Below are 25,287 nucleotides of genomic sequence, written 5' to 3'. Positions count from 1 at the left end.
GTCATCAACGGGCCGCAGTTGCTTATGAAGGACTCTTCTAATTCTCTCTGAGCATTCGGCTTCTGTGAATGCTGTTCTCATTGCATGTAGTGTGGTGATTTGTTTAGCTATCCAACTACTCATACTTGTTTCCAGAGCTGGAGGCTTATCGGTGAGGACTGAGGGAAGATTTGGGTTCTGCCCAAACACTAACTGGTAGGGACTATAACCATGCACATTGTGGAGGAAGTTCTTTGCCATTAGTGCCCAATCTAGAGCGGTCTTCCAGTCACAGTTGTTGTCCCTCTTCAGTTTCATCAAAATTTCAGTTAGGGTCAGATTGTGCCTTTAAACAAGGCCATTGCTCCATGGACTGTGTCTGCTACATGTATCACAGTTTTTAACAATGTTCTTGAGAATTGTGTTGCTTTCATCATCATGATTATCTGAGCAGGCCAGTAATTTTTGCAGTCTCTATCAGCTGAAGCACGTCCAAATTGTCTCTGTAGTTTCAATAGGACTGTCTCTTTTTCTTTTGTTGTCATGTTTTGTCAGCAAGAATTTCATTTTGTGTCTTGTTCTCACTTGTCTCCTTTTCATCTGGATGAACGTCTTCTCTCAAATTCACACAGTAATGTCCTGAAGATGTTAGTTCAAGTTTAACAGGTTGTTTAAACATCGTTGCTTTGTCATGTGCAATGTCCAGAACTGCACTTGCTCTTTTCAATGAAGTCTTGCTTAAAGGAGAACTTGGTAACTTTTTTAACTTAATAAAACTGTCTAGAAATCATTTGGATGGTTAAACAACCTGTTCTGGTGATATTGGTGACTTTCCCCGCTCCCCCCCAGCGTTCCCAGGCGGAAAACCAACCTTGCAACTTGGGCACTACCGTCCCGGCAAGATAGAAATTGGAAGTCTCGTGAGAAGCGAGAACTAGAACGAGAACGAGCGCGAAACACAAATTGCTTTACGGCAATTCGACATAAACACAAACGCATGTATGATGTATTACCCATAGTTACCCACCTCGGTAGACATAGCTCCACGCAATACAGTTGGCTTGCTCTGATCAAAACAAACGCACATGAGCAGCGGTAGAGAGGGGGAGGAGGCCGCCGCAAGTGAGTTTTTTACGACTGTGTTGTGAAATATACGCCCCCAAAACAGCTGTAGGGGGAGGTCGTGGGGAAAACATGCGACAACAAAAGGGAAAATCAGCGAAGAAGTGACTAGAGTTCGCTAGAGTTACCGAGTTTCTCCTTTAAAAGCATTGGTATTTCTGCAGGAACAACTTCTGTCTCTATTTTGCATCTGGTATGTCCTATCCTTGCTTGAATAGTTCCTTGTGGAATAAACAACCTTGCCATCACCAAATCTGAAAGGTCTTGCACTTTGTTTGTCATCTATTTTCAGTAACTCACTCTGTGGCAGCCCACTTGTGTAATCCTCAAGCCATTTTTCTCCACACACAGTTCTTGTACAGGCTGTGTCAATCACAGCTGATCCTAAAGCCTCCACCATGAACATTTCTGTGTTAGACAAAGATTCATTTGAAAACAAAGTGATGTTACATTCTTCAACGTCATCTTTTAGTCCTTCATCTTTTGTCAGTCTTACATGTTCCTTTTTATTTGGAGAGTCCTTTGCCCAGTGATACGTGCTTTGGCAAATTGCACATTTCGATCTTCTTCCATATTTATCAAGGGGGGTTGGGCCTTGAGCTATGGTTTGGGGTTGTTGTGTAGTGTTTGACTTCTGTCCCCATTTTCCTGAGTATCTCGTGTAATAGGCAGTGTCACTATCTGTGTTTTGCAGTGCACTGCCGCCTTCTCGTGGTGAAGCAACGTTATCGCCCAAATTTCTTTTTAAGGCTGATTTCATATCAGTGAAAGAAACGCTAGAGCAAGCTGTAAGTGCTAACTGTTTATCTTTTTTTTTTTTTTTTTTGCAAGTTATGTTTTTGGTCTTTTTGTGCCTTTATTTGATAGGACAGTAGAGATTTTGACAGGAAAGCGTGGGGTGGAGGGAGAGGGGAAGGGGATCGGCAAAGGACCTCGAGCTGGGAATCGAACTTGGGTCGCCGGAGGCGCAGTTGCGCTAGATGTCGGCGCGTTAACCATGGGGCTATTGGCGCCGACACTGTTTATCTTTAACAGTAAGTCCGGCAGTATCGAGTAGCTTAAAGGCTAGTACGGCGTCAGGAATCACCATTTTGAACTTACGTAGCCTGTTGTATCGATGCTCAAACTTGACAATGTATTCCACCATAGAAACACAGCTCTCTCTGGTGATCCGGTCAAACTCTGTGTACTGCCGATCTTTTTCTTCTTTTAAAAACCAAAAAGTCTGCTATTTCGCTATGAGTGTTTGCATTCTAGTGTCATCATTCAAATCCTCAGCGGAAATTTCCACAGCCCTGTCCCTTGCTCTGCCGTTAGTGACAAAGTAACTGCCGAGGCTTGTTTTGTTTTTTTCACCAGATTTTTAAAAAAAGGTTTAAAGGGGGGCGCGACCAAAAAAAGTTTGAGAACCACTGAACTAAACACTGGATTTTCAAAAGTATGCACCATTGTTGCAGTAAACTTGCACAATGTTCTTGAATGAATTTCACACTGATCTGTTATTGACTACATTGACTTAAACAACAAAATAGCCGAGGGCTTGCTTACCTTCGCACGGACGTTCTCAAACGAGGCTGGACTCACAAGAGAGAAACAGATCAAGAACACATCCTATAAGAAATGAAACACAAATCAGACAAAACCCTCCTTTTATTCGGTTTAATGTTCAACTATTTTCTTTTAGAATTATGTGACTATCTGTAAAACACAGCATTGATTAGACTGTTGCATTAATGAACTGTAAATCTGTAAACCCGTATTCTTAAAGGTCCCATTGCATGAAAATTTCACTTTATGAGGTTTTTTAACCTTAATCTGAGTTTCCCTAGCCTGCCTATGGTCCCCCAGTGGCTAGACGTTTTGATGGGTGTAAACCAAGCCCTGGGTATTTTTGAGAAAATGAAAGCTCAGACGACCGGATCTAGAATATTCCCCTTATGTTGTCATAAGGGGAAAGGTTACCTCCCCTTTCTCTTCTTTGCCCGCAAAGAGAATTTGGCCCGCCCATGAGAAAATGAGCTGCGCGAGCCGAGCGCGATATTGGTTTTTCCACGAGAGACATCATGGCTTGCAAACGAGCAAAGCATGGCAGTTGCTCAGTGTTTGGATGTACAAATGACCACAAAGGTATTTTTTTTGTTCCTTCATCCGAGCCTCTGAAGAACCAGTGGGTTATGTGAATTTCTGATGTGTAATTGTTCAAGTTCAGACAGATAATCTTTCTCTCAAAGTCGTTCAATACTGTTTATGCATCAGTAAATCAAGCCAGTGACTAAACGATCAACTCCACGTCGTTTCTCTTAGGATGAAAATAATCGTACTTAAACTGTGATTAATACAGAAAGCGATCAAAGAACAATCCCTTTCTAATCGCCCAAGCTGTCAATCACACAGCACAAGTTTATCTGGACACTTGCCAAAACTCGTGATGAAATCAATGACGCTGTTACACTGCACAACGAAGCTCTTACTGTACTTACCTCATGTTTGCATTGGTGAAATCATTAGTGCGAGTGCAGAAACTGCGTTGCAATGATAAGATCTTCATTCACGCAATCAACAGGCATCTGCTCAATGCTCATCACTGCAACCTTTTATGTGATGGGAATAGATCTAAATACTTAAACTTTTCACGATTCGTTAATCCCGATAGCTGTAATAGTAAAAGTTTTCGAGAGTTCCACAATATGCTAGATATTTCATATGCAAGCATGTCAGCCAATCACAGCAGTGGGCGTTTACACTGAAGTCTCACAGCAGACACGTCCTTTCAAACAGAGCGTTCAAATCAGAGGCTAAAATCAGGCTAGGAAATATGCTTTTTATTTCTAAATTATAATAAGTTTTGATCTAAAAAAAAACATACTAACATTATAAGGGCACCCCAGGAAACATTCTAAAATAATAAAATAATCCATGCAATGGGACCTTTAAAGATTCTAAGAATCCTCTCAGAATACTCCTAATTTAGCTTAAAAACTTCTACGTAGGAGTCTTAGCTTAAGAGCGATTCGGGACCGATCTGAGAGCAACTCTGAGAAAGGAAAAGACAAAAACTTTCATCTTAGTGAGGAGGCGGGGCTGACCCCGTTGCTATGTATGACACAATCTTTTGAAGACTGTGATTGGTTGGTTGTCCAAAAAAAAAAAAAAAAAAAAAGCGATTTTTAAGTATAGGGTCTACTCTCTCACACACATTATATCTATCTCCTTTTTCTTTTCTTTTTTCTTTTTACCATGCTGTTAATTTCCTACAAGGCATTTGATTGGCTTAGAATGAAACAATTGTTCCACTCTTTCCAATTACACTGATTGCTGTCTATTTAAGTGGTGGTTTGAATGTTGGTTTTAATGTAGTAAACATGGAATAAAAAACAAGGATGAGAAAGCCCAACTGGACAGAGGAACAGTGTTTACTGTTAGCCCAGTTAGTGGATGAACAAGACCATCCTTAAAGGAAAATTCGGGCCGGGTGTCACAGCACGGGGCAAGAAGCAGACGTGGGAGCTTATAGCGGTTAATAATAAATTATTAACGGTTCATTCCCCCTGATTGTGCGCACCAGGAAAGCCCAGTGGAAAGGAAATGAACTGCGGCTGGTTCTGAAAGTGCTGTAATTGTTTGTGTGATCACTCTGCTTACAGAATGTTGTGACAGACCCAAATCATCACTGCTGCATTGTTGCATTTTCCCAGTTGCCAAATATCTTAATGTATTGATTACTTTCATTTCTGGCGCGATGGCATTTCTGCGCTGTGTCTGAGATGTTAGAGTGTCTCTAATGAGATCTGTCACAAACATGATCCCTGCACGATCTAATCTATAGCGTCTTATTAACTCACTGTCATCCATTGTTTGCAACACATTTCTTCTCCCTCTTCGTCTTTCTGCCATTTTCTGTGCTAAAGAAACTCTTAAGCCTCTTAAAAGTCCTCGTCTGTTCTCCTAACAATTTTGACCTTAAGACCTGTTTTTAAGGGTTAAGATGCTTTCTGAATTACTTTTTTCTTTACTACGTTTTTTTTATTTAATTTTAAGAGTAAACGCCCACATTTCTAAGAATTTTGTCACTAGGAGCTACTCTTTGCATTAAGATTTTATGAATACAGGCCCAGGGCTATTTTTAAACATTTCACCATCCTAAGGCTTAGTGTTTATTACAGTTCCTAAGCAGTATGTCATCAAACTATTTTCGAGATCCTTCCTGCTCTCACAACTTAAAGGGATAATTCACCCAAAAGTGAAAATTCTGTCATTAATTACTCACCTTCATGTCGTTCCAAACCCGTAAGAGTTTCATTCATCTTCGGAAAACAAATGAAGATATTTTTGATGAAATCTGAGAGCTTTCTGTCCCTCTGTTTACAGCTACGAAACTACTTTGCTACGCTACGCACTTTGATGCTTCAAAAAGTTCATAAAGAGATCATAAAACTAATCCATATAAAGCGATCGTGTCTCTACAGAAAATTCAGACTAAACCGCTCAATTCATATGATGAACTGGTTGAATTTAGGCTTTTATTCACATAAACATTCATCAACTCACACATCAGTTGTGGTAAACGGAAGCTCAAGCATGTTCGCTTGACGTGTGAGAACCAATTAGATTCATTCTCGTGTTACGCACAACGTTTGAGCTTCAGAAAGAACCAATGAGGTTTGTCAAGCAGTTTCGGGTGAGCTGTTTGTTCATCAATGTTTATGTGAATAAATAAAAGCATATAAAGCAGGGCTGCAACGACGCGTCGACGTCATCGATTATGTCGACTATGAAAATACGTCGACACGCATGAAATGCGTCGACGCGTCACATTAATTATTTACGTTTAAATATCTGGCGGCTTCTGCTCCCGCTCATGGTGAAAATGACAGACCACGATCAAGCTTTCAGTGGATTTGCCAGTTTTTAAAAGTTGTGTATGCACATGTGGACTAGAGACCTGCACTCCCGCGGGACCCAACGCAACAGAGTGCGGCGCGGGAACATAGATCTGATGGCCGAGTGCGGGCGCGGACGGTAATGCACTCGTGTGGGTGCTGGTTGCGGGAGAATAAAACGATTCGCGGGACTCCTGCAAAATAGAATTATCTATAAATTGAACATCTAAAAACGAATAAATTGTCATTCATCTGTTGCACAAAAGCAACAAGAACAACTAAAACAAAATAGAAACGATTTACAGGCCAGAGTCTCTATCTATTTATAACATGTTTGCAGCGTTGAACAATGTAGCCAATCACAGACATGTGTGTTGATTTCTTGAACGCCAATCAGATGCATTTAAGATAGAATCCCCTCCTCACCGCTCAAAATGGACTTTGTTCAGTGCTGAATTCTGCATACTGGCAAATCATATGATTATAGCAAACAAATTGTAGATATTATGAAAGATTCATTGTGCAGCCAGTTTCATTTATAATAACAGAGATTTGTGAGATCACGCGATGAACTGAGATGTCAGCTTTTTAAGAATTATTAAGGGAGAAATCCATTCCCGCGCAGGTCTCTAATGTAGACTTTAAAAACAAACAACTAACGTTAACCTTTTACATTAACAGTAGCCGAGGCTCTAATCTAGTGTATGTTAACCTTTTTGCAGATAAACACAAGTGCATTTTCGGACAAGTTAATTGAGTAAATCATACTCCCACTACGGTAATTAATAACAGACTATAGTAAACACATTTCCTAAATAGGTCTGTAACTGTATCTTACATTTTATGAAATAGTACCATTAGTTAAAAATAAAGTTTAAAATGCTTCCTGTTCACATATTTCACAAATAAAAATGACAATTACCCTTTCTGAAATACTTTTTTTTTTTTTTTTGTCATCATTCATAGATTTCATGTTAAAATAATATACAGATGCACTACCCTCTTCAAAATACAGCTGATATATTGTTGTACTTATTATTTATTGGAAAGTTTGCCAATGGATAAATCAGCTAATCACAAAAATAATCATTAGATTAACCGGAAAAATAATCGTTAGATTAGTCGACTAATCGAAGAAATAATCGATAGATTAATCGACAACAAAAATAATCGTTAGATGCAGCCCTAATATAAAGCGATCGAGTCTCTTCAGAACATTTGGACTAAACTGCTCAATTCATATGGATTAGTTTTACGATCTCTGAACTTTTTGAAGTGTCAAAGTGTTTGTTGCGTAGACTACCAATGGAGGGACAGAAAGCTCTCAGTTTTCTTCAAAAAGATCTTCAATTGTGTTCTGAAGATGAACGAAAGGCTTACAGGTTTGAAACGACATGAGGGTGAGTAACTAACGACAGAATTTTCATTTTTGGGTGAACTAGCCTTTTAAGGCAAAGAGTCAAAAGTCTCAAAAATGTTATCCTATGGCTTTTTGCTGTAACACAATTATCTAAATAATGGGTCCTCTGATAAAACCTCAAATAAACATCTAATTATTTATGAAAAATATTGTGATGCATCTGTTTTAGCTCTATTATTATTATGACAGTACCGTCTGAGGGTAGGAAAGCGGTCGAAGTCTGTCGTAATCCTCCTGTCCTGCTGTATCCCACAGTCCCAAGTTCACCGGCTTTCCATTGACCATCACATTGGCAGAATAATTATCAAACCTGAATGAAAGTTAATAGCATATACTTCAGAGACACTACAAATGTCATATCTGACATATTTCACACACATATCCCGACCCGTCCCGAACAATAAACACACTCTCTGCTGCCTCTCGATGGACTGGAGCGGATCTACGTCTCACATGCATCTAACCAGGAACAGTCCTAGATCGATTATAAATATTATCAAAACTTTCATGCCTTGCATGATCAGAAGTAGGCCTAACTGTAATTAAATAAATGCCTGATTCAATTCCATGAAATGCTGTATAGACATATATAGGCAAAAATACAATAGATTTTACATAAAAAAATTACATCATGTTAAAATATTATGTAACCTTCTCCCTTTAAATACTTTGGTTAGTTCAAAAATAATTTATGCAATTTTATATTATTTATTTGAAAGAATTAAAAGAGCAGATTCATGTTGTGTTGTTCAACTGGTCGAGGTTGATATGGGATTTAGAAAATAATTAGTAACAATTAATGGAATAGGATACTTTAGAGAGAGAGAGTAATTAGTAGTAGTAGGCTAAATTACACTGTTGAAGATGTAATTAGTAGTAATTAAATTATTTTTTTAGACAAATGTACCCAACACTGTGCATACATTTTGTTAGGAGATTAATGTTTTAAATATAACAGTTTTAATGTAGAAATATTAAATGATTGAAAAAAAATAAAAAATGAAATAATAGGCTTCTTTTTTTTTTTTTTTTTTTTTATATTCTTTTTATTAAACATTTTCGTTATTTCAAACAAAACATATTAGAACCCAAAAAAAAAAAAAAAAAAAAAAAAAATTAAATTACATACAGCATCTCATCATATGATTGTACCTACATTTTATCCAGTTTGTGTTTATGACCTTTTAATCTTCAAACATTTTAGAATATTCTCCCATTTTTTAAACATGTGCGATTTACCATTGAGACAATACCTCAATCTTTCTAGAGTTACAACTTCTGATATCAGAGATTTCCACATCTGATTAGAGGGGGCATCGCTACTAACCCATTTGATCATTATAGCCTTTCGAGCCAGCATTAAGAGAAACTGAACAGTCTCTTTGTGAGCTCTCAGAGGGTCAGGTATAAGCCCCAGTAGGCACATGAGTGGGCTGAGTGGGGCTGTCTGTCCAATCACCAAACTGATTTCCCTGCATATTGCCTGCCAAAATACCTTGATGTTCTTGCACTCCCAAAGACAGTGATATCTAGTGCCCTTAGCTGCGTTACATTTAGGACAGTTCGGAGAAACACCTGGAGTGTACTTGCTGTATATATAAGGTGATATGTAAACATTATGCAGAATATTGAACTGCATTTCTTTGTATCTATTACAGATTGATATTCTGGAGGGCAGTTTTACTATTTCCTCCCACGACTCAGAGTCAATTGACATTTTAAGCAACATATTCCAAGTTGTTCGTAAGTGTTTCAGTTTGTCTACTGTTAGAGACTGTAGCTCAGAGTAGAATCTAGACACAAAACGTCCACGTTTCTGACAGTCCAATAGAGTTTTTTCAAGCAAGTAACAGTTCGTTGGTAGCTCCAGGGATCCAGTCTTTGATTTTACGTAGTGCCTGATCTGGAGATACTTGTAGAAATCTTTGGCAGGTATATTATATTGAGATCTTATATCTTCAAATGTTTTGAATTTACCTTTGTCCCACAGATCATACATTCTCCTAATACCAGCTTCTTGCCAAGACTTGAGATTGAGACCAGCGCCCTCTGCTGTTAAATCTGGGATATCTACCAGAATTGTAAGAAAGTTAAGAGCCTGAGACTTCCCAAATAATTTCTTTAAAATACTCCATGTCTTGATAACATTATTAATTAGGTAATTGTCTTTAACAGCGGGTGGCAGTTCTCTTGCCCGTTTATCTAATAAGTTTATAAGACAGAAGGGTTGGCTAATTACTTTTTCAATCTCAAGCCAAGGTGTCCCATCATGTTCAGTTGCCCACACTGAAACAATTCTAGCATGAATAGACAGTACATAATTCTCAATCTTTGGTAAGCCCCACCCACCCTGTTGTTTTGGAAGTTGTAAAATATCCATTTTAATCTTAGGTTTTCTGCCTGCCCAGATAAAGTCTGATATCAATTTATTAATGTCCTTAAGATCATTTGGGTTCAAAAACACAAAAAGCATTGACACTGGATAAGAAATTTTTGGAAGTAGTACCATTTTAGTAAGGTTAATCCTACCAAGCATTGATAAAGGAAGCTTTTTCCAACTTGTAACTTTTTCTTTTATGTGACTAATTAAAGGATTGATATTTTCCGCATACAGCTGACCAACTTTGGGTGTGATTTTTATTCCTAGATACTTAAATCCTTTAGGCGACCAGCGGAAGGGTTTAACATAGGCTCAACCTGACCACTGTTTGTTAAAGGCATTATTTCTGACTTTTCAAAATTGACCTTATACCCTGATATTTGTCCAAATTCTTTAATACAGTCAATCAATGCTGGAATTGATTTATCGGGATCTGTTAAAGTTAAAAGAATATCATCGGCATATAATAAAATTTTGTGCTGTTTTGTTCCTATTAAAGTTCCTTCTATATTTATATTCTGTCTGACGGCTATCGCAAGCGGCTCTATAGCCAAGGAAAACAGCAAAGGTGATAAAGGACTGCCCTGAGCAGTACCACGTGTGAGTTTAAATGGTGTGGATAAAAGACCATTTGTCAGGACAGAGCCTACAGGCATCTTATACAAGATCTTCACCCAATCTATAAAAGTGGATTTAAAACCAAATCTTCTTAACACTTCGAACATGTAGTCCAGTTCAACACGGTCGAAAGCTTTTTCGGCGTCCATTGAAACAATGGCGCCGGGTATTTGATGATGATTGAGATGACTGATAATATTAATCAAGCGTCTTGTATTGTTTGAGGACAAACGACCCTTAATAAATCCAGTCTGGTCTGTGCTTACTATGTCTGATACAACCCGCTCTAATCTATTGGCCAACACCTTTGACAATATTTTCATGTCTACTCCTAGCAAGCTTATCGGCCGATAGGAAGAAGGCAGTTCTGGGTCTTTATCTTTTTTTGGTATTACTGTTATATTGGCAATATACATAGTCCCCGGAAGATTTGAGTGTTCAAAAGATGCATTAAATACTCTCTGTAATAATTTATTAATCTTGCCTTTCAAAACCTTAAAAAACTCAACAGGATATCCGTCAGCTCCAGGGCATTTGCCCGATTGGAGTGATGAAATGGCTGTATCAATTTCTAACAATGTAATGGGACCTTCCAGTAAGTTAGCCTGGTCTTCGGTTAGTCGTGGTATATTCAAGCTGTCTAAAAAGTAGCAATCTTTTAATTTGTCACAGTCAGTCTCAGAACTATACAATTCCTCATAAAATTGTCTAAAACACTCATTAATGTGCTTATTATCCATATGGCGCTGACCATTCTCATCCTTAACTGCCGAGATAAAGAATTTAGGGGGAGCATTGTTTGCCAACCTCGCCAAGAATTTGTTTGGTTTATTGCCAAATTCGAATAGTCTTTGTTGTGCAAATAACATATCCTTCTCAGCTTTCCTTGTCACTAAGTCACTTAACATATACCTGGATGTCTTTAATTCCTTAAGGACTTCATCTGATTTTGATGCATAATATTCTTCTTCCAGTTTTTTAATTTTTATTTCAAGGTTATTTTGTAATATTATTCGTTCCTTCTTTTTACAGCTTGTGTATGAGATTATAACCCCTCTCATGTAGGCTTTATAAGCATCCCATACCATTCTAGGGTCAGCGTCCTCTTTGTCATTGAAGTTTAGATACAAATCTGTCTGTTCTTCTAAAAGTTTAATAAAATTGTCATCAAAAAGTAATAGCCTGTTTAACTTCCAATAAATAGTTTGCTTTAGTGGTCTGGGCGGTTGCATCTCTAAGCTAACAGGAGCGTGGTCAGAAATGGCAATAACTCCTATATCTGACTTCTCCACTAGATGGGCCAAATGCCTTGAGATGAATATATAGTCAATGCGGGACATTGATGAATGAGGTAAGGAGTGAAAGGTAAAGCTTTGTGTTGAAGGGTTTAAATGCCTCCAAATATCTAGCAGGCCGATTTCCTCTAATACATTTTTAAGCGACCTTGCTGTTTTAGACTGACTGTTCTGAGCTGGGCTCCTGTCCAAAAAAGGACAAAGAGAGCAATTAAAATCGCCTCCTATCAAAATGTTTGATGAGTCCATCTCAACAAGCCGATCAAAAAGCAAGGCAGAAAAAACATCATCATTTACGTTAGGACTATAAATGCTACCCAGCAAAATAATTTCACCATAAAGCATTCCTTTGGTTAAAACGATTCTCCCCTCTGTATCTTTATATGTGTCTATAACAACAAACGGCAAGTTTTTATGTATCAATATTATTACCCCCCTCTTACTTGTTGAGTAAGATGAAAAATAAACCTGACCAACCCACTCCCGGAGATATTTCTTATGTTCATTGTCACTGAGATGTGTTTCCTGTAAAAAGGCTATTTGGATTTTGTCCTTTTTTAGACTGTTTAGGATAGCTTTCCTTTTCACTGGATTGTTGGATCCCTTAACATTCCAAGTACGAATTCTAATACTCATTACTAAATATAATATACTTTATGTACTTAATGCTGTATTCAGAAAGGTAAAAATAAGTAAGTTTAGTCCAATCCCAACGTTTAACTCTGCCTGTGCTGATAAAGAAAACGTAAAAAAAAAAAAAAAAAAAAAAAAACCCAAGCAAAAACAAAACACACAGCTTGGAGTAAGGAACAATAACCTAAATGTCCACCAACCTACTAAAAGGTAGAAGATACAAAAACCAAGAACAAACTTCGTCATACTCTTATTAAGGAGTATCCAACTGGGGTCTTAGCGAGCCAGAAAAAGGATTGCAAAGAAAAAAAATAAAACAAAAAACCTTCCCAACTGGGTCGTTGGTCAATGTAACAAGCCATGTGATAACACTAATTAAAACGTACATTTAAACAGCGATGGTTTGAGTGTCTTAACCCACAACATAAAATAACAGAGAATGAGGTCCAGTATTTGTCAAAGCACTCGTTTAAACGCTTTTTAAGTTCTGTCATTTGTCATCGGAGCTTCTTAATAGCCAGACGTTGCTTTACCGGAACACAGGCAAAGTTATTTACCTGTGTCTTATCTCTCAGTCAGTCCTTTAATGTAGTTGTTGACGTCTTTCATGTTAGAAAGTGTTTTTGTAGTCCCATCCTGCTGAAAGATCCGTATTACGGCCGGGTACACAAAAGCGTATCTGATGCCCACTTCCCGTAACCTCCGCCGAGCGTTTGCCGACTCTTGCCTCTTCTTGATCACTTCAGCCGAAAAGTCTTGGTAGAAGGACACATCCTGACCGTCCACTGTCAGCCTGCCTTTGTTCCTCGCTGCATTAAGGATCTTCTGTTTATCGGTATAATTGTGTAATCTCACTAGGACCGCTCGAGAGCCGCTTTTCTCTCATCCTCCAAGCGCGGGTCCCGTGCGATGGGCTCTCTCAATCTTGACCCTGTCCTGCTGCATATCCAAAACTTCAGGAATCCATTTCTCAAAAAGCGTAACTGGATCTTCACCCTCAAAGCCAGCCTTAAGCCCTGTGATCTTAATATTTTGGCGACGACTTTGATTCTCATAATTATCAAGGCGTTCCAGTGCTTTTTTGAGAGCATTTTCCAAAGATTCCAGTCTCGGCTCAGTAACCGTTGACGCGTCCTCAAGATCAGATACGCGCTGTTCTACAGCCGTCACTCTTTCCAAAATGCCGTCCAACTTCTGAGACAGTTCCGTAACTGGTTTAACAACAGCAGCAAGTTTGGTGTCTAGCATCTCAGCGATGTTGGTGGTCACTCTCTCGACTAATATATCATCTCTTTGGAGATTGACGTCCTCCGGCTCCGCTTCACATTCTATAGCCGCCTGCTCCGTATCACGCGCATCCTCTTCGTGTTCAGTGTCAATTTGGCTAGCAACAGATGTCACGTTAGCAGTGCTATTAGCATTAGCCTTGTTAGCCGTTTTCTTTCGTCCGTCTCTCTTCTTACTCGATGCGGGCGGTGCAAAAAAATTATCCAGGGACATTTTGACACTTATTAGAGCTGTTGTGGTGAATCACACGGCGAAATTGTTTCTTCAAATAGTTATTTTACGTCAACCCAGTGGGGAGGCGAAGAAAGTGCGTCTATCTAGTTGCAAGCATCACGTGATCCCCCGGCTTCTTTTTAAATATGAAACTAAAACCAGGGAACATTTATTTCCACTATCTCAGTTTAATATTCAGTGAGGGGAAGGGGTGTTTGGGAAACAGTCAGTATTTCATTTGATGCCCGTAGTGTGAATGTTTGTGTTTGAACTATCTGAGCAGCTCCAGATGCAGCAGAGTTATAACTGTGGTGACATCATATTGAGAATGCGTCATAGCAACTCTAAACGACAACTCTGACTCTGGTCTACTGTTGGTGTGTTAGGAGTAAATCGATTGAAAGACTTGAGACTTTCTGCAGATATTGAATTCTTTTAGCATTCGGTGTCCATAATGGCGCTGTTTAGCAGTTTTTTAGTCAATTGTTTGGGTGTTTTGCTCACTTTTTGCACAGAAGGGAGAAACCTCAGAGAGCACAGCAGTATGCAGCGCAAGAATTAGCGGCTGGATGTAACGTTAGAGAGGCTGGAGAAAAGAAAAGGAAGGTGAGAAAACAGAGGAAACAGAAGGTCACAGGGCCAACACCACTTTTTGTGGAGGTTAAACCTCTGCATTCTACAGTCAGATCTTCCTTAAAGCCAATAGAGGGAGAACTCTCAAAGCTTCCAAGTGTCTCCGGACACCTCGCTCTGCCAGGCACTCGCCTCAAACCCCTGCCGCCAGTGACAAAACCAGCTGTGCATCCTGAACCAGTTCCAGCACCTGAGGATGTGTTATCCCTGCCATCTTCTCCGCTTCAAGTGGATCCTCCCAAACCGTCGGCGGCTCCGTGTCCAGATGAAGTTGTTTCCTTCCGACGCTCTTCATCCCAGATGCATCCATTGGCGGTTCCTCCACGTCCCACTCCAGCACCTGATGCACTGTTTTCCATCCGACGCTCTTCATCCCAAATGCGTCCTGCGAAACCACAGATGCATCCATTTGCGGTTCCTCCACGTCCCACTCCAGCACCTGATGAACTGTTTTCCATCCGGTGCTCTTCATCCCAAGTGCGTCCTCCCAAAGGACTTCCTCCGAGCCCCACTCCTGCACCTGATGAAGTTGTTGCTCTGCGACGTCCTCCCACCCGGAAACCTCAGCCGTTCACTTCCCCGTTTGAGCCACTTCCCCAAGTCATGCTGGTTGACATCGAGGATGAGGAGGATGAGGAGGATGAGTATGTGGAGTACAGAGGGAAGACCATCAGTGACTTACTCAAGACTGAACGCTCCCAAACTCCGGAGGCTGAAATGAGAGCAAGAAAGATGTTTGCTTGGTTGGAGAAGGACAGCGAGGTGCAGGAGGAAGCGTGGGCGAGCGAAGTGGAGGAAATCCAGGGATTTGAGGAAGAGGATGGTGACCCCAGGGAAATGGGAGACTCTAAGGCCATGCAAGGCCATTCGGATGAGGCGTCTCAGATCGATGAGCAGATGAGGAGGCTCTTCTGTGTAGCCTCTCCTGACGGCCCCAAGACTGAGACCCAGCACAAGGTGAACGTCCAGAAAACGTCCAAAAGGAAAGTGCCACTTTTTCTGTTCACCTGGGCAGAGGAGAAGGCCAAGAAACAGGAGGAGAAGAAGAAAATCAAAGAGAAGGAGCGAAGAGAAAACGAGTTGCTGCTTGAGCGCTACACGAACGATCCGAGACTCAAGCACTTGAGGATCAACAAGCACAACATCAACTACAACTCCTAAAGCAGATCATCGTCCCTCCTCACCTTTAACCTGTGTAAATAAAAAAGTTTGCAAACTAAAAGTTGAAAGATCCATGACTCCTCCTGACTATGAAAACATAAAACATGTGTAATATGAAGTGAATCAACTTGAACTAATTTGAAAAAAATTAATTTTTGTTAATCAAGTAAACCATAGTTGCTTCAATCCAGTTAATCTCCATCTTGAAATAATATCAAATGTATTCTTATATTTACTTTATAAAAGTCAGTAAAAAAAAGATTTCACTGCAAAAAGCCACAACATAAAGATGGACATCTTTACAATTATTCTAAAAGGCCTTTTACTTGCTTATAAAAAAAGACAACAGAAGGCATTTAGCAGATTGTATTCAACAGGTTTTTCAGCAGTTGATCATGCTGACGATTCAGAGGACTTCAGATATTCTGATATCAAATATGATGCAATAGACTTTATAGGGTTAACTATACAAATTACATTAATAAACTATTTTTTTGCCAGCATTTTGGGAATAAATTTAGTGGAGGATGAAGCGAGTTGAAGGACGATTTTAAGGTTTCATTTTTGACGTGGAACATCATATTAGAAAGTCTCAGTCTAGTGCATAACTCTTAATGCATGTCTACTGTTTAGAGCACTCGACCTTTTTAAACTAAAGATTGGTTAAAAATAATACAGATGCTAGATATAATTTATCATAACTAATTATTAATTTTGTTGATCAGACGGCAGTGAAGTTTGCCACAAAGCAGAAAGACTTACTTTATCAGCACTAAGTAGGCTGTTCTCTATTTTTCCTCTGTCAAAAAATACTGCACCACCTTATCCACAATAATAAATGCAAAAAAATAAATAGTTATATTTTCTCTAGCCATTTTTAAATAGGGCACATATCAGCTGGCAAAAAACAAATGAAAATAAAAAGCACAAAATTGAAGAACTTATCAAGTCTAAAATACATTCTTCACTGTTTTATTTGTAGAATTTTGTGGTGAATTCTATCAGATAATAATAATAATAATAATAAATAAATAATAATAATGAAAAAAGCATAACCCTGATGGACTGACAAAATTGGAAACAGTGTGATGCATCAGAAAGTGCTGAGTCTGACCTTGAGGCCTAACAGTACATGTACCAGCATGCAATCGTATATTAACTGTAGCTCTATGGCACATTATTTGTTTCTTAAGAGTGACTATTCCTCTTTTTTCCAGTGCATGAGTGACAAATTGTCAGGAGTTCATAATGTTCCAAGTGCTTGCAAGTCATTCATCAACAAGCTTCCCATGCACCCGGAAACGGTACACACAAGTGTATTCAGGATGACCCCAGTTAGACAGATACAGAATTACAAGTTTAGCACCGTCTCAACACCAGAGGTGGCTAAACTAAAGATTAAAGAATACAAGGGTGTGTGAATAAAAAAATGAAAATGTGCATGGATAAATCTTATGATGGATGGATGCGCTTTTTGGAACTTCAAAAACTCTGGCGCCATTCAATGCCATTACAAAGCTGGGAAGAGCCAGGATATTTTTTAATACAACTCCGATTGCGTTTGGCTGAATGAAGAAAGTCATATACACCTAGGATGGCTGAGGGCGAGTAAATTGTGGGATATTTTAATTTCTGGGTAAACGAATCCTTTAAAGCATCCTTCTCCATGACAGTCCATCAGCCAATCAGTTACGCCTTGATTTAATATTTATGCAGCGACAGGCTGATAAATGACTGAAATAACAAAATCACAATACTTACAGAGACCAAGAAGGTCTGAAGAGCATCTCCATCTTCTTCATAGACAAACTGTCCGAGCAACTGCCCCTCTTCCTGCTGCTCGTCATCAAGACCCTTTAACAGAACAGAGACTTTGACCAAGATAAGTCATCCTTTGTCTAATATGTAGAAAGTTAGTCAGTGCTGGGTAGTAACTGATTATATGTAACCTGGATTACGTAATCATATTCCAAAATTTAAACACTTGTAATTATGTAACCACTTCTTGTGGTGGGCGAATGTAAATATCTCTGGTTAACTCTTTAGCTTGTAAAAAGGCTGCTTTAATGTCCATGGAGTTAAGCTGCCATTTATTTTGACATATGACTGCACATGTAGGTGAGTCTTTGGGAAGGTCTTGAGTGTTCATTTCTTCAAAGCCTCTGGCCACTAGTCTAGCCTGATGTACAACTTCAGCAGTTGTTTCTTTAAGTGTGCACACCCACCTCATGGAGATACACTTCTGGCCTTCATCTTTCACTTCTTCAAATACGTTATTTCTCTTCCAGGTGCTGAGTATTTTTTGCAGGCATGAAGAGATCATCATGTACTATCAATATATCATCTTCATTGTAGTCAGTGCTCAACTTAGCATGTTCAGATGGAATCACCTGAACATTGTCCATTTGTCCTAGATTGACTGATGCAGTTGTGCCAGCAATTTCCTCAGGCTCACTGTACTGCAAATTGTATCAGTTTTTGTGTTTGCCGGTTGCCTTTCCTGCTCGGCCGAGGATTTTTCCAGTATGGATTTGTCCACTTTGATTATCTGTGTATTGAACTATTTGATCTTTTTTTAGTCTTAGACCTTCACAGTTCGTGGATGAGCAGGTTTGTGGCGTGTGGGATTGATCAAGACTATTCCTTCCAGGTAGCACTGATGCAGAAGGTTCACTGACATCTTCATCATTAAGAGGTTCATCGTTTTCTGGTGTCATTTCCTCATTTTCACTTTCAGTATCACTGAGATCTGCTGCTGGTGTTATTTGGGGATTTTCATCTGTTTTCATTTGTTCTCTTTGTCTCCTCCAGTTTTGTTTGTGGGTCATCCACCTTTCTTAGTCTGGACTGATGCGATCGAACATAGCTTCCACCATGCCTAACAAATACAACCACACTATCTTGGCCTATGACCACAACTGGACCTTTCCACTCATTACAATCTACTCGCTTATAATACACTTTGTCCCCCGTTTCATATCTATCATCAACGGGCCGCAGTTGCTTATGAAGGACTCCTCTAATTCTCTCTGAGCATTCGACTTCTGTGAATGCTGTTCTCATTGCATGTAGTGTGGTGATTTGTTTAGCTATCCAACTACTCATACTTGTTTCCAGAGCTGGAGGCTTATCGGTGAGGACTGAGGGAAGATTTGGGTTCTGCCCAAACACTAACTGGTAGGGACTATAACCATGCACATTGTGGATGGAGTTCTTTGCCATTAGTACCCAATCTAGAGCGGTCTTCCAGTCACAGTTGTCCCTCTTCAGTTTCATCAAAATTTCAGTTAGGGTCAGATTGTGCCTTTCAAAAAATCTTTCAGTTTTTATAATTTTTTGTGAAATGATTTGGTAGTCAGAGGTGTTGACTCAATAACTACAACTGTTAACTGACAATAAACTCTTTATTGTTCCATCACGTGCAACATAACCGCTCTTCCTCTCATAGGACGCCAGACCGAACAACCAAAAAAGAAAAACACGCTAACCCACAATTCTCTTCGCACATGCGCAGTAAAAGAAACATAACTTAACAAGAGGTGTGTGTGTGGTTGGGGCGAGATTTAAGGGGGGGGGCACCAGATTTTTTAAAAAAGGTTTAAAGGGGGGCGCGACAAAAAAAGTTTGAGAACCACTGAACTAAACACTGGATTTTCAAAAGTACGCACCATTGTTACAGTAAACTTGCACAATGTTCTTGAATGAATTTCACACTGATCTGTTATTGACTACATTGACTTAAACAACAAAATAGCCGAGGGCTTGCTTACCTTCACACGGACGTTCTCAAACGAGGCTGGACTCACAAGAGAGAAACGGATCAAGAACACATCCTATAAGAAATGAAAAACAAATCAGACAAAACCCTCCTTTTATTCCGTCTAATGGTCAACTATTTTCTTTTAGAATTATATGACTATCTGTAAAACACAGCATTAACTAGACTGTTGCATTAATGAACTGTTAATTGACTTCACTTGTTTCCCAAGTGAAACAGAGCAACAAAAAACACAGTGAGGTTTGTGCCTAGATGACAACAGCAAACAATTGAGCCATTCACTCTCACAACCTTAGTAACAAAGACAACGACAACACAGAGCTGCCATTAATGCTCTGAGTAACATAAGAAATCATTTTAGCCTGCCAGGAATCAAGACCTGGGCTATTTTTAAACATTTCACCTAAGTGAATGTAATGTATTTGAGCGATGTTCCAATACCTGATGGCCACTAGAGGGGCACTCCGGTGCTGTTGGTTGTTGTTGTTGCGGTGTGCCGAATAAACCAGTCTAAACAGTGCAGTCATGTCTCCGGTTTCCCTCGTGTATATTCTGAAACACAACCAAATAGTATATGTTATTAAAGCATAATGATGTAGACATAACATAAATTGGCGACGAGAATAAAAGTTCCCACTGCCAATATCGAGCCTTCAGTCGAATGGAAAGGATGGCTACGATCATCGGACATGTCGAGGCATTTGACGAGGCAAGAGAGCAATGGCCTACGTATGTAGAACGTTTTGAACACTTTGTGGAGGCTAATGGCATTAGCGAAGGGAAAAGAGTGCCAGTTTTTCTCAGTGTAATGGGGGCATCGACTTATGGACTTTTACGTAGTCTCATTGCACCAGTTAACCCCCTGAGGTCGGCGGTATCGCCGGCGATACCAGCTCGCTTTTTTTTTATCAGTGTAAAAGAAACTCATAAATACTCTGTTGACTTTGATTTTCCATAGGAGTTTCATACATCAATCGATTCTGTTAGATGTGTATTATTTTTCTGTATACTCACAATAAAAACAAAGTGTTGTGCTTTTCGCCAAATTAAGAAAAATAATCACGGAGCGAGTTCTGCCTTCTCTCTGTCCGTGTAGTCCATTCTGAAACGCGTCCGAAAATGAATCATAACTCAGCGAATACTTCTCACACAGGCACGTGATATATGTCTTTATGAAGCTTGAAATCTCTTCTTTTAAATGAAGTAATTAATAAAAAAAACAAATGTTTTCAACTCATGTAATCCGTTTGAAAGCAAGGAGAGGTACCGTTTTTTCCTTCTGCCTAATTATCTCTATAATGAACTGAGGCCGCCCCGCCCCCGGCGCTATTGACATGGTAAATAGTTTAGGTGATCTATGCTTCGCACCCGCCCCCCGATCAATGCCTTGAAAACACGAAGTTTCATCAGATCAGATTCACTGATAGTTCATCGCGTTTAGAGAGGATGGCGCGTTTCTCCGGTAAAGACGCCGTTCAGATGATCCTGGACAGCGAGGAATAACTCACCTTGGCTTTTCCTCAGAGGAAGATTGTAACTCAGACGAACGGCAGCATGTTCAAGAGCGAATTGATCACGCCGAGTAAACACCGAGTTTTCACGTGAGTAAATACGTGAACTCAAGTGGTCTAGTGGTAGAACATTTGCCTAGCGTGTCAGAGGTTCTGAGTTCGAATCCGCACTCATATAGTTTTTTTTTTTTGTCAAATCAGATTATGTTTATCAGTGGTTGTATATCAGGCAGAGACATGCTTGTGTGTATTTTATTTTGTAATTTCACTGGAACGAAAAGAGAGTCTCCACAACGGATTGAAGCGCGCGTCCGAGTGAAGACTGCGCGAGCCTAAAACAAACACAGTATCCGCGTCTGACTCGCGGGAATCCACGGCGCAAACCTGTGAGGGGCTGTGTTTTCTCGAGCCCCATATCAGCTCGAGAAAACACAAGTTTATTCAGATCATTACTTGTTTACACCGTCTCGCAGCGCTGTGAGGAATAATAATAATAATGGAAAATGTCCCTCAAAAGGTAGATGTAAACAAACTATTAAAAGGTAAATATAATTTTTTTTTTCTTTAAATAATTTTTATTGTGTTTTATTAGTAACAAATTTGGGGAGAGGATAAATATTCCAAAACTGAAAATACAGTATGAGAATTTACTGCACAATTACTAGACATGTTTACCTTGGATATTATACAATTTACAAGCACAATCTGTGGAAAAAAAAATGTATATAAAAAATATAAATAAAATTTATTTTTGTGTATAAATATATACACATATATATGTGTGTGTGTATGCACATATATATATTTGTATAAGCAACGTATTAAACTGCAAATTAGCATTTATATTCCTTATAATAAAAATGAAAGACCTATTACAGACATATGAAAGACAACATTTCGTTGATTAGTTTTGGATAGATTATACATTTTTACTGTAAAATATCTGCCACCTCAAATAAGCTTTTATTTGCCAATTTTTTTGTCAAAAATAATCAAATAATCAATCAAATCCTTAACTTTGAAATATGTATGATAAAATGTATACTTTAGTTTGTACAAAGAAAGATTACACTTGAATTGTTGTTTATTTAAATATTTACAAGGTAGATGTAAACAAACTATTAAAAGGTTAATATAAGCCTTTTCTTTAAATAATTTTTATTTACATTTACATTTACATTTAGTCATTTAGCAGACGCTTTTATCCAAAGCGACTTACAAATTAGGACTAAATAAAGCGAGTCATCATGAAGAGGCAAAAACAACAACAACGCAAGAAGTGCTCAGAATACAAAGTTCAGGCATTATTCAGAGTAGCATAAGTCTGAAGTGATGTTTCAAAGGAATTTTTTTTTTTATTTTTTTTTTTTTTATGAGGTTAAGTGCTCACGGAAGAGATGGGTTTTCAGCTGTTTCAGCTGTTTTATTGTGTTTTATTAGTGACAAATTTGGGGAGAGGATAAATATTCCAAAACTGAAAATACAGTATGAGAATTAACTGCACAATTACATGTTTTCCTTGGCTATTATAGGCCAAATTGCAAGCACAATATGTGGAAAAATAAAAAAGAATTGAGATGCTTCCAACTGTTGCTCTTGCATTCTTGTGGCTCAGTGACTCACCTGAATGAATGGCTCATTAAGTATGCGGTCCTCAGGTGTGAACCACTACATATGCATGATCTGTGACGCCCACTCGAATATTGCCTTTCCAAACAGAAAGTGCTTTGCAAAATTCAAATCAATGTATTGTGTTATGTGAAGGATTAGGCAGGGTGATTTTCACATAATTTTGAAGAAAAAACACTAGGCGATGACATCCATTAGACAAAAGTCTTATTGGCACATATTTAGTGTGTGTTTTGTGGTCTTATTTCAGAAACTTTAGTTTTTAGTTTTTTCAATAACCACGCATAAACATTATTCTCTCAAAAATGCAGACATGTACATTCTTGTTGCTCACATATTATGGTAGCCCTGTTTGTGCTAAATAGTGTGTAATTTTTTTTTGCCATTACTATGTTTATAAGCAACTGAAAAAAGCACAAATGTCAGGGCATGTCAGAACATCTCAAGGACCCCAAAAACACCTCAGACCCCAGAGGGTTAAAGGAACACGCCGACTTCTTGGGACTTTTACCTCCAGTCCTCCAGTCTTTGTGCTAAGCTAGGCTAGCGGTGGGTGCGTCAGACAGAGTTACGGCACGCACAGAGATGAAAATGGTATGTATGGACTTATCTAACTCTGGGGGATACGGTGAATAAGCCAAAGTCCCAAAAAGTCGACGTGTTCCTTTAAGCCCGGGACTATGGAATATGATGAGATTGTGAATACCCTCCAAGCACATTTTACCCCCCGGCCCATTGTGATTGCAGAGAGGTTCAAATTTCATAAACGGATTCAAGCAGAGGGGTGGCGGTGTTAAAGAAACTGGCGGAGCACTGTGAGTTTGGCGACAATCTAAATGACGCACTGCGAGACCGATTCGTGTGTGGCCTGAGTAGCGAGTCAATAAAAAGGAAACTATTGACTGAATCAGAGCTCACGTATAAAAAGGCTGTGGATATAGCGATGTCAATGGAGGCTGTATCTAGAGAATCACAGCATTTGAGCAACTCATTGAAAGTAAATGCCATGTCTCTGGCGTCAGAATCACCCAAGGAGAAATGTTATAGATGTGGAAAGTCCAACCATTTCCAAAATTAGTGTTTTTACAAAGATCAGCTGTGTCACAATTGTGGAAAGAAAGGCCACATTTCACGAATGTGTAAAGGTAAGAAGACAGAGGAGAAAACACTTAGAACTACAGTAAAAGGGAAAAGTGGAAAATGGAAGGGACAAACAAAGAAAAGACCAATTCACAGAGTGGATGCTAATATGGAAAAGAGTGAGGAAGAGACAAATTCAGACACGGATACGGAACTGACACTACACAAAGTGACAGCAACACTGCACAATTCTCCACAGGTGAACAAAATGAAAAGTGAAATTGATTTAGTGTCATCTGTAATAAAAGTACAACCAAAAATTGAAGGATTGCCAATTGAGATGGAAGTGGATACCGGTCTCTATTATCTCAAGTGAATTGTACAGAGATAAACTGAGCCATGTTCGATTACGCCAGACGAACGTTGTTCTCAAGACGTATACAGGCCAAGTTATCACACCAGAAGGCGTCATCAAAGTGCGTGTCAAGCTAAACAGACAAAGCGTACGCTTACCTTTGTATGTTGTTACAGGAAACGCAGCTCCTCTGTTGGGACGAGAATGGCTTCGCAGAATTCGTCTAGACTGGCGTGAGATCAAAACTGTAAGAGCAGTGCATCAAGTTAATGAAGGGACATTTGACAGTCTTCTAAAAAGGTATGCCAAAGTTTTCAGAGAAGATCTAGGGACATTCAATGAGTATACAGCTACCTTAAGTCTGAAACCGGGAACCCAACCACAATTTTTCCAAGCTCGAGTGGTACCGTATGCCATCAGACCCAAGGTGGAAGAAGAAATTGATCGCTTACTGAAGCAAGGAATCATTTCACCTGTGCGATTCAGTGAATGGGCAACCCCGATTGTACCTGTAATAAAAAAAGGTGGTAATGTTAGGATCTGTGGTGATTTCAAAATAACATTGAATCCAGCTCTGTGTGCAGAACATTATCCATTACCCCGTATTGAAGATTTGTTTGCTTCACTGGCTGGGGGACAAAGATATAGCAAACTAGACCTTTCACATGCCTACCTGCAGAGTCCTGTGCATGAAGATTCACGTAAATATCTTACCATCTCGACCCACAAGGGGATGTTTGTATACAACAGATTACCCTTCGGCATCACTTCAGCTCCATCGATACTTCAACGAGTCATGGAACAAGTGTTACAAGGGCTACCGGGTGTATATTGTTTTTTGGATGATATCCTGGTCACAGGAAAAGATAATGCTCATCATTTAGCCAACCTGGAGGCTGTGTTGAGTCGGCTGGAGAAATGTGGACTTCGTGTGAAAAGAGAGAAGAGTGAGTTTTTCAAAACCTCATTGGAGTATTTGGGACATGTGATCGATGCATCAGGGCTTCACAAGTCCCCAGATAAACTGCGTGCCATCACCGAAGCACCAGCCCCTGATAATGTTAACCAACTCCAATCTTTTTTGGGACTGGTTAATTATTATGCAAGATTTGTGCCAAATATGGCCACAGTTCTTCACCCCCTGAATGCAATGCTACACAAGGAGGTAAAATGGAAGTGGTCGCCAGAGTGTGAGAAAGCGTTTCAAGATGCTAAAACGCAGCTGTTAACACCCAGTGTACTCACACATTATAATCCAAGACTCCCAGTTCGCTTGGCCTGTGATGCTTCACCATATGGGGTGGGAGCTGTAT

At 39.3% G+C, this 25,287-nt stretch overlaps 1 protein-coding gene across 2 annotated transcripts in view; it reads right to left on the bottom strand.

The window, feature by feature from the left end:
* LOC311306223 (ras-related C3 botulinum toxin substrate 1-like) overlaps positions 1 to 25,150 on the bottom strand; it is a 35,244-nt gene extending 10,094 nt beyond the window's left edge. Inside the window, exons 1-7 of one of the 2 annotated variants that reach the window (XM_084434508.1) lie at positions 24,329 to 25,150; positions 24,133 to 24,219; positions 19,841 to 19,951; positions 19,392 to 19,454; positions 17,383 to 17,475; positions 7,594 to 7,711; positions 2,650 to 2,712 (exon numbers count right to left, since the gene is read on the bottom strand). In XM_084434508.1, coding sequence (XP_084290634.1) covers positions 2,650 to 2,712; positions 7,594 to 7,711; positions 17,383 to 17,468 — 267 coding nt within the window. In that variant the 5' untranslated portion in view covers positions 17,469 to 17,475; positions 19,392 to 19,454; positions 19,841 to 19,951; positions 24,133 to 24,219; positions 24,329 to 25,150. Of the gene's footprint in view, positions 1 to 2,649; positions 2,713 to 7,593; positions 7,712 to 12,884; positions 13,964 to 17,382; positions 17,476 to 19,391; positions 19,455 to 19,840; positions 19,952 to 24,132; positions 24,220 to 24,328 lie in introns of those variants that run through there. The other variant, XM_084434507.1, reaches the window with a different exon arrangement.
* Between the last annotated feature and the right edge of the window lie 137 nt (positions 25,151 to 25,287).

The sequence above is a fragment of the Rutilus rutilus genome (genome assembly GCF_951802725.1).
Source record: "Rutilus rutilus genome assembly, chromosome: 16".
Classification (NCBI taxonomy): Eukaryota; Metazoa; Chordata; class Actinopteri; order Cypriniformes; family Leuciscidae; genus Rutilus; species Rutilus rutilus.
The sequence above is the reverse complement of the archived record's forward strand: the minus strand, read 5'-3'. Positions and strand labels throughout refer to the sequence as shown.